Source organism: Populus euphratica, unplaced genomic scaffold (assembly GCF_000495115.2).
Source record: "Populus euphratica unplaced genomic scaffold, PopEup_1.0 scaffold243.1, whole genome shotgun sequence".
Taxonomy (NCBI): domain Eukaryota; kingdom Viridiplantae; phylum Streptophyta; class Magnoliopsida; order Malpighiales; family Salicaceae; genus Populus; species Populus euphratica.
Genome location: NW_011500122.1, coordinates 9,445 through 19,411, shown reverse-complemented (window position 1 = coordinate 19,411; position 9,967 = coordinate 9,445). Strand labels below are relative to the sequence as shown.

Genomic DNA, 9,967 nt, shown 5'->3' with positions numbered 1-9,967 from the left:
AATTAAAAAAAAATGAAACAAATAGAAATTAAAAAAAAAAAAAAGATAAAGGAAACTTACAGGAACTTGCTTAATTAATTAACTTTGTGCTTGAAGAGAGGAATTTGCAGCAATAGGGTAGAAAAACGGGAGAGTAAGAAAAAGTGCGTGTCTCTAAGCTGCAGACACACACACACACACACACACTTATTGGGCCACAAAAATTGGACTAACATGGGCTAGAAAAGGAAACAAAACCAATTAGGCTAAGACTGTTTTAAAAAATGTTACTACGGGCCTCACAGAACCTTTGCATAAAAAGACATGTGGAGACCCAGCACGGTTGAGCTTGCATTTGTGTAGTTGCATAACCCAGCACGGTTGAGCTTGCATTTGTGTAGTCCCCAGATGCCATGATATTTATATCTTGACTCACCAGAGCTAAAAGATCCAATTGCAAAAGTTCTTTCTTTAGAAACCAGAACATTGCTAGCTGTAAGGGATTGGTTAACGGTTATGATATATATGGAATAACACAATGGCAAGAAGACTATAAGCAAAAAGATCAGGAGTGATTTCTTGGTATCCATGATTGATTTAGTTCCACTCTCTTCAGTTCAAATTTATGTGGTCTTTTTTCCATACATTTACTCTCGATTTCTTGACACGAAGAAATAGCATTCTTTAAATGATTTCTCTACGTAGATGAAATTTCATCTGCTAACCAGTAGTGACCATTTCTGCGGTCAATTTCGATTATGTTGGGCAAAAACAAGTGCTTGTTCTTCCACTCTTCTTGATTAGTTGATGTAGAAAAGAAACTGTAATATATTAGACTAAGCAGCTCCACATTTTGGCTTGCTAGATAGAACTTGAACAAGAAATGGAAAATATGGTCAATCGCAGAAATGATATCGTGGCCGCCTTCACAAAATATTACATTTATTTCTTTTGAAATATATCAACACTAGCAGTCAGCACATGCAGTTCCCTGATTACAGGTGTGGATTATCATTTATCTGATAGGTGAACTTTTCTACATTGCCACTTGAGAATATCTTGGCATTGGTTTGATCCATTAACAGATGTTTACTGATTGTTCTGTGCAGATTATAATTTGTCAAATCTGCAGTCTGCCACAGTAACTGTCAACTTCCTTGGTCCTGTAAATACTGTTCAACAACTTCATTTTGCACATTTCTGTTGAAAACTCTCATCAGATTGACTAGATTTTTTCCTTTAACTAAACCTGGCGCAATTGGTTTCTGTCGAATGCAATGAATATTAAGTTTTACGGTAAGTTAAACACTTGCATGGGCGAAAGCTAATTAGATTGACTAGATTTTTCCCTTTAACTAAACCTGGCGCAATTGCTTTCTGTCGAATGCAATGAATATTAAGTTCTACAGTAAGTTAAACACTTGCATGGGCGAAAGCCTGTTGTTAATCGATCAATTAGAAGTTAATCACGGCATGGCATAACTGTTAAGGTTAGTATGCTGTAACTAGTAAAGTTAATGTGACAACTATTTAACCTTGATTTTAGTTAGTTAAGTTGTGTTAGAAAGAAAGTAATAGTTAGATTAAAAGGTGATTAAGATGAACAAGTGTAAGGTTAAGATGTGTTGGTTTTTTTTAATATATGTATGGTTGAAAGTTCTGGAGATGTATGAGAGTAAAAAAGAAGAAAAAGAAAGAAAAAGTTTATTTACTGTATACCTCCTCTTGTTCATGATATTCTGCAGAAAATTGCAGACTTGTTTTCTTCCTTAAAACCTGCTTTTTGATGTTGGTTTGACCCCACACAAGCAAATAATTTAGCCAACAATAACTTCGGAGCTTACTAGTGCTTTTTACGGATTTTGTCAGTTTCGAACACAAAGTAGAACCGTAATAAGAAGATAAAAGGAATCAGGGGGGAAATAGAGAGAGATTCAAATGCTTTAAGATTGAAGGATAGAATAGAAGCAGTCATATCCTCCTATCTTCCATGCAACGTTGTAATTGTTACATCATTCATTGTATAAGAATTTCTGAATGTCCCAGTCAATGATGAATCTGTCTCGGTTGAATGCCTTCGTCAAAACTGTAGAGGTGTACGGCAACTTCATCCTGGAAACTTCTTAAACCCTTCATCAGAAGTACAATTCAGTGGCGTTTTCCTGACACAACCACTGGACCAATCCAAGTTATCCCAGTCTTGAGGAACTTCTGGTGTGAACCCTTCTTTGCATTTGCAGTGAAGGGAGTTATTTATATTGCAAACCCCATTAGGACCACGTGGTGCATATATATCACATTGATCAGTTAGTAATGTGAATATAACAACCCATTCACCACGCCTTGGATTCCATGTTAAATGCCTAATCAAGCTAGATTGATTCAGCACAAACCGTGAAATGGTAGTATTTTCATTGTGTTCAAAAGCATAGTAAACGAAGCCAGAATTTTGGACAAAAATAGGATTAAAGACTGGATTCTCTTGCAACGGAGGCCATCCACCAAACCTGACACCATCCCATGGAGCACTTCGATATATTATTTCCGATCCTTTACACAGAACTAGCTGTGAAAGTCCATGAACGTCTACACTGTAAGTGAAATCTCTACTTGAAGGATCTTGAAGACTCTTCCATGAAGTCATGCACCAGTTCTGATTAGTTAGGAGGTTCCATCTCAGCTACATGCCTGGTAATATTGTATCACATGGATGGTCAAAGCTCTGCCACAGAAACCCACTGCTTCTGCCATCTTTCACAACAAGGTTTCCTCTGTTCTTGAATAAAAGTAAGTTTCCTGTGGCTGTGATTGTGAAGACATCGTAAGAATCTGAAAGTGGACTGTCTTTATTGGCCACCCAAACAACAGTTCGTGGAGAAACATTTGTAAATTATTAAAGAAGAGACCTGTTGTTAATCGATCAATTAGAAGTTAATCACGGCATGGCATAACTGTTAAGGTTAGTATGCTGTAACTAGTAAAGTTAATGTGACAACTATTTAACCTTGATTTTAGTTAGTTAAGTTGTGTTAGAAAGAAAGTAATAGTTAGATTAAAAGGTGATTAAGATGAACAAGTGTAAGGCTAAGGTGTGTTGGTTTTATGTGCATGTATATATGGCTCAAAGTTCTGGAGATGTTTGAGAAGAAAAAAAGAAGAAGAAAAGTGAGATAAGTTTCTACAATGTATATCTCCTCTTGTTCATGGTACTCTGCAGAAAATTGCAGACTTGTTTTCTTCCTTAAAACCTGCTTTTTGATGTTGGTTTGACCCCACACAAGCAAATAATTTAGCCAACAATAACTTCGGAGCTTACTAGTGCTTTTTACGGATTTTGTCAGTTTCGAACACAAAGTAGAACCGTAATAAGAAGATAAAAGGAATCAGGGGGGAAATAGAGAGAGATTCAAATGCTTTAAGATTGAAGGATAGAATGGAAGCAGTCATATCCTCCTATCTTCCATGCGACGTTGTAATTGTTACATCATTCATTGTATAAGAATTTCTGAATGTCCCAGTCAATGATGAATCTGTCTCGGTTGAATGCCTTCGTCAAAACTGTAGAGGTGTACGGCAACTTCATCCTGGAAACTTCTTAAACCCTTCATCAGAAGTACAATTCAGTGGCGTTTTCCTGACACAACCACTGGACCAATCCAAGTTATCCCAGTCTTGAGGAACTTCTGGTGTGAACCCTTCTTTGCATTTGCAGTGAAGGGAGTTATTTATATTGCAAACCCCATTAGGACCACGTGGTGCATATATATCACATTGATCAGTTGGTAATGTGAATATAACAACCCATTCACCACGCCTTGGATTCCATGTTAAATGCCTAATCAAGCTAGATTGATTCAGCACAAACCGTGAAATGGTAGTATTTTCATTGTGTTCAAAAGCATAGTAAACGAAGCCAGAATTTTGGACAAAAATAGGATTAAAGACTGGATTCTCTTGCAACGGAGGCCATCCACCAAACCTGACACCATCCCATGGAGCACTTCGATATATTATTTCCGATCCTTTACACAGAACTAGCTGTGAAAGTCCATGAACGTCTACACTGTAAGTGAAATCTCTACTTGAAGGATCTTGAAGACTCTTCCATGAAGTCATGCACCAGTTCTGATTAGTTAGGAGGTTCCATCTCAGCTACATGCCTGGTAATATTGTATCACATGGATGGTCAAAGCTCTGCCACAGAAACCCACTGCTTCTGCCATCGCAAATAATATTATTGACGCTGTATCACATATTTATACAAGGAGATTGCTATATTATAGGCTTTTTACAATAGGAAGGATAAAACTCCGCAGATCTCTTATTCTAAGTAGGAAACAAAATTACAATAGGAAAGCTAATATCTACGTATCTCCTATTCTAAGTAGGAGACTCTGATCTCCCAACAACATTCTTGAACCATATTCCAACAAAGCGGTGACTGGAAGTCCAAGGGCTCAAGAAGTTCAAAGCTTTCACTGATGGAAACAAGAGTTTGACTATTGTCACTAAGAGTCTGGTTTGGCGTTAAGGTGTCCATGGCAATCGAGGATGTGGAGAAGGATAAAAATGAGTAACAGAGAATAATGGGAAAGAAGACCACCATGGATTATCTCAGTTACAGTAGTACAACCATGATGATTACTTGAACTGGTAATCCAAAAACCTTGATGAAGATAACGAAAAACATTTCTTTAAAAATGAAGTAACTGTGAGAAAGGGACCTTAACATAACCTAGAAAGCATATCTTGCAGACCCCAAAGTCAGCAGGTTGTTCACAGGGAATGTGTCAGTTTCTAGATTTGTCCCTGCATATTAAATTAAGCTACACTGGTTGAAATCTTCAACTGCTAATTTTTTTTATCTTCTATTAACCTTTTCGCAGATTCTCTTCTACAAACCAAATCTCTGAAGGTGCAGCTCTTTAGAATCATTATTTATTCAATATTCGAGGAACTGTTATTTGGTGGCAGTGTAATGTTGTTTTATGATTAATGAAGTTTCATTAATGTTTTGATGCGAGCTTATATATGTTAAAATAATTAAGATGAAACACAAAAAAAAAAGCTAGAATTTTAAATAATCTGTATATTATGAATACTTAGTCTTAACCTATATACAAATAAAATATATATAGATTAAACTGAAAGTACTATTCTACCATTAATAAATAAGACTACATAAATATTATTTAACATCTCCCCTCAAACTCATGATGCAGCAGCTACAAGTATCAAGAGTTTGCCAACCAGATAATAAAAACGAGAGATGGAATGTGCCTTGATAAAGAAATCTGCAATCTGTAATGAAAAAGAAACAAAAGGCAAGGCAATGGTGTCATGCTTGAGATGATGACAGTAAGATGACAATCGATCTCAATGTGCTTATTTCACTCATGAAAAACCGAGTTGTGAATAATCTGAATAGAACTCTAGTTGTCAAAATACATAGGAGTAGGATGAAAAAAAAAACTCCTATATCAACACGTAATCAACGTAACCAAACAATCTCTTTGGTAGTAGATGCTATGACACGATATTCTGCTTCAGTGGATGATTAAGAAACAATAGATTGTTTCTTACTTTTCCAAGAAATAAGAGAATCACCTTAAAAGATACAGAATTCGGTAACAAACTTGCGATCTGTGGGATCACTACCATAATCAGCATCAGAATATGCACGCAACTCCAAGAAAAAGGTGGATGAAAGTAAAAAAGTCTTAAAAATTATACCCTGAAGATATCGCAAAATACGAAGAACAGCTGCCTAGTGAATAGTAGTAGGAGAAGCAACAAACTAACTAACAACATAAACAACACATGTAATATCTGGACGAGTAATGGTGAGATATATCAAACTCCCAACAACAGTGCGGTATAAAGTAGGATCTATCAAAGGTAAACTATCAGAAGAAGAGTACCTTGCATTAACCTCAATGGGAGTATTGACAGTCTTGTTATTAGTAAGTCTAGCCTACTCAAGAATATCTGCAACATATTTCAACTGAGAAATAAGGTAACCTTTAGATGAGTATGCTACCTCAATATCTAGGAAATATCGAAGATAACCCAAATCCTTCATTTCAAATCGTCTAGCCAACTCTGTCTTTAAAAACAAAATACCATCAATGTTATCACCAGTAATAATCATGTCATCAACATATAAAGACAGAATGATACAACCTGTATCAGTGCATTTAATAAAAATAGTAGAATCATGACTGCTAGAAACAAAGCCAAGCGAAGAGATCACAATAGAGAATTTCTCAAACCAAGCACGGGGTGCTTGTTTGAGACCATATAATACTTTCTTAAGCTTACAAACATATCTAGAGTCGTGTGAAATACTAGGAGGGGGTGCCATATAAACTTTTTTTTTAAGATCTCCATTCAAGAAGGCATTTTTAACATCAATCTGAGAAATATACCACCGACGAATCGAAGCTACGACAATAAGAGTACGAATAGTAGTCATTTTTTCCACTAGGGCAAATTTCTCCTCATAGTTCATACCATACTATTGAGAGTATCCTTTTGCAACCAGCCTAGTTTGTATCGCTCAATAAACCCATCATAATTAGTCTTGATCTTATACACCCAAAGACAACCAACAACACTCTTACTATGAGGTAGAAAAACCAGATCCCAAGTATCTGTCTTATACAAAGCAGAAAGTTTCTCATCTATAGTTTGTTGCCAAAGCTAATAAAAAATTACCTCTTTATAGGAAGATGACTCATAGAGATAATGAATAGAAGCTAAAAAAGAAGTAAATGATGAAGAATAACAAGAATAAGTAAAATTTGATAGTTTTGTGGACTTACAAATGTGGATGGACTGACGTGGAGGTGGATCCACAATCCCAGATGAAGTTTGAAGGGTTGTAGATGAGAATGGAGCTCCAGGTATGCTAGAAAGTAAAGTACCAGTACCTGTAAAGTTATGAGGACAAATTGATCGAACATGGGGAGAGGTATCATTACTAGAATCCTCATAAAAAGGGATCTATATGAATAATATCATATTTAATCAAGTTATGAGCAGTGGATGGAATAAAAAAGAAATGTATATGCTCAAGGAAAACAACATGACGAGACATATAAAGTTTCTGAGTTATTGGATCAAAACAATGATATCCCTTTTTACCTTCACCATAACCCAAAAAGACACAAATAGTGGATCGAGAGGATAACTTATTGCGTTCTACATGAGGATGAAGAATGAAACAATTACAACCAAAAACTCTAAATAAGAAATAATCAAGGACATACCCATATAACTTTTCAAAAGGAGATAAACCCGAACTATAAGAAGATGAAATTGTATTAATCAAACTTACCGCAGTAAGAACAGTTTCTCCCCAAAACTTAATAAGAACAAAAGCAAACAACAAGAAAGAATGAACAATTTCAATAATGTACCTATGTTTTCTTTCAGCAACACCATTTTGTTCAAGAGTATCTGTACATGAACTTTGGTGGATGGTTTCATCAAAGACAAGCAATTGATAAAATTTATTAGAAGTGTATTCCCCTTAAACAAAAAAAAGACAAATCAACAATAATAGTAGCAGCAATGGCGGCAGTAACTAGCACTTTTAACTCATCTAAAATATATAGTTCATTCTCCCTACGGCCTGTCCCAATCAACTTCTAAGACTGCAGATCTTGTACACAATAAAAAGAACTAGAAAACATGACTAAATAATCATCAGAATCACATATTTGACCAACAGACACAAGATTCAATTTGAGTTTTGGAATAAGATAAACATTACCGAGAGACAAGTGAGGTGTGACAACAGAACCAACACCTACTAAGGACATAGGAGTGCCATCAGAAGTTATAACAGGAATGAAAGATAAAGGGGACACAGAGGTAAAAGATGAGGAATCTAGAGACATATGATGGATTCAGAGTGTGACATACCTGAGAAACTATGAGGCAACTGACCTATGGAAGAAGAAACAGAAATTGCTTATGGCTGCAAGGACAAAAACTTCTAAAATTGCTCAGCCAAAGTATTGGGATCTATAATAGAGCCTGGGGAAGTTACTGCGCAGTATTGTGGTGTAGTGGTTTATAACCCTGAGGTGGTCTATAAGCATTAGATTATGACTGACTGCCAAACTTCTAAGCTTGATTCTACTGTCTCAACTTAGAACACTAGGCCTTCCAATAACCTTTTTGCTTATAGAAATTGCACTCATTGAAGCCAACCTTTGTGTAAGGCTTGTTCTAATGATTAGAGAATGGTTTAGAAGGTACTACTAGTATAGAGGATTTGAGCAGAAAGAATTTCCTTTTTAAAATAAGAGTGAAGACGTATTTCTTCAGCCAATAACTCACTGATAATAGAGTCAACAGAAGGTAGTGGAGAATGATGCAAAATTGAACCTCTAAATCCTTTGAAGTTATTATGAAGTGTTGTTAAAAACTGTACCAATCATTGCTGCTCTCTACACTTAATATAGGAACCACATACATTTAATTTTGCCGATTTTGTAAGAGTCAATTGATCCTAAAGATCTGTCATAGTAGAATAAAACTCTTGAATACTCATACTTTTCTGATGAAGAGCTCGTATGTCATTCTCAAATTGATATTGTTTTGTAAATTTTGATTGCGTGAATAACCTTTGCAGATGATCCCAAACCTCTTTTGTTGTCTCATACTTCGCCAACTTTGTATCTATCGAATGCTCAACAGAATTGTTGATCTAAGTAATGATCTTTGCATTATTTGCTTTTCATGTATCTATCAAAAAAACATACTCCTCCTCAATGTTCTTAGGTATCATATAAGTTTCACTAACATACCCCCACATCTTCTTACTCTTAAGAAAATTTCTCATTACATAACTTCAATACGAATAGTTTTTCCCATCCAACCTCACACTTATATACTGAAGTGAATCATCTCTTTTAGTAGTCATAATTAATAATCATAGAGAACCAGAATGCAAAAGCCAAGGAAAACAAAATACCAAATTACAGAAACTGAGCAGAGATTATAGAAACTAAATAAATATCTTCTTAGGATTATACGATTACTCTAAAACACAAAACAAATTTGCAGAAATTGAATGCAAATACCAAATTACAAAAGCTAAATGGAAGATGAAATACAAAAACAATTGTAGAAACTAACGACATACTAAATTTTGTAGAAGTGAAAGACAAAATCTCATTTCAAAAATTTTTAACAGAGTTAGATCCGCAAAGCTGTGTTCGGGATTAAACCTCATTTCATAAAACCATCTCTGATACCATGTTAAAATAATTAAGATTAAACACAAAAAAGAGGCTAGAATTTTGTATATTATGAATGTTTAGTCTTAACCTAAATACAAAAAAAGTATATATAGATTAAATTGAAAGTATTATTCTACCTTTAATAAATAAGACTACATAAATATTATTTAATAATATAATCATGGTAGCAATCTAGATTAGTAGTGATGCAACCTGAATGAGATGTAGATTAATTAGAAATGGAAGACAAATCAGGACAAAAGAATCACGAAGAAGGCTTGAGAGAATCTTAGATGTGCTATTATATTTAGTGGCACTGTAATATATCTAGTTGATAAATATATTTGCTAAACAAAGAATATATTTCAACCATAACAAATTCGAATATGATAGCTCAGCTCCTTCATAATATCCTGCATCTAGTAGGTATAAAATTTTGCACTCTTCAACATTCCAAGATGAGTATTGAGATAATATTATTACTTTTAACAGTAAGAACATTACGTTGTTGTCCTAATTTATTTTTTCATCTTTGAAGTTTTTTATTTTATACTTTTAACTTTGAACGCCTTTCTTCACTTTGCAAATTATATGATGCAGTAGTGATGTGCTTTTGCATCATTTTTGTCAAACAAACGCGTTCTCTCTTATTAGATAATACAACTTGCCTGAGAATAAATAAGTGGTATTGTGGCAATTGAATAAAACATGATAAGTATAAATAAAAAAAGAAA

The 9,967-nt window shown here is 34.7% G+C and overlaps 2 protein-coding genes across 2 annotated transcripts; both read right to left on the bottom strand.

The window, feature by feature from the left end:
* Positions 1-2,086: 2,086 nt before the first annotated feature.
* Positions 2,087-2,623, bottom strand: LOC105110165 (S-locus-specific glycoprotein S6-like). Its single transcript, XM_011005111.1, has one exon. It carries the CDS (start codon positions 2,621-2,623, stop codon positions 2,087-2,089), a length of 537 nt encoding a protein of 178 aa, XP_011003413.1.
* Positions 2,624-3,558: 935 nt separating this feature from the next.
* On the bottom strand, positions 3,559-4,095 carry LOC105110164 (S-locus-specific glycoprotein S6-like). Its single transcript, XM_011005110.1, has one exon. It carries the CDS (start codon positions 4,093-4,095, stop codon positions 3,559-3,561), a length of 537 nt encoding a protein of 178 aa, XP_011003412.1.
* Between the last annotated feature and the right edge of the window lie 5,872 nt (positions 4,096-9,967).

Bases quoted from the DNA above. Each gene is read 5' to 3' on its own strand.
- LOC105110165 (XM_011005111.1), bottom strand. From the start codon at position 2,623: ATGACTTCATGGAAGAGTCTTCAAGATCCTTCAAGTAGAGATTTCACT.
- LOC105110164 (XM_011005110.1), bottom strand. From the start codon at position 4,095: ATGACTTCATGGAAGAGTCTTCAAGATCCTTCAAGTAGAGATTTCACT.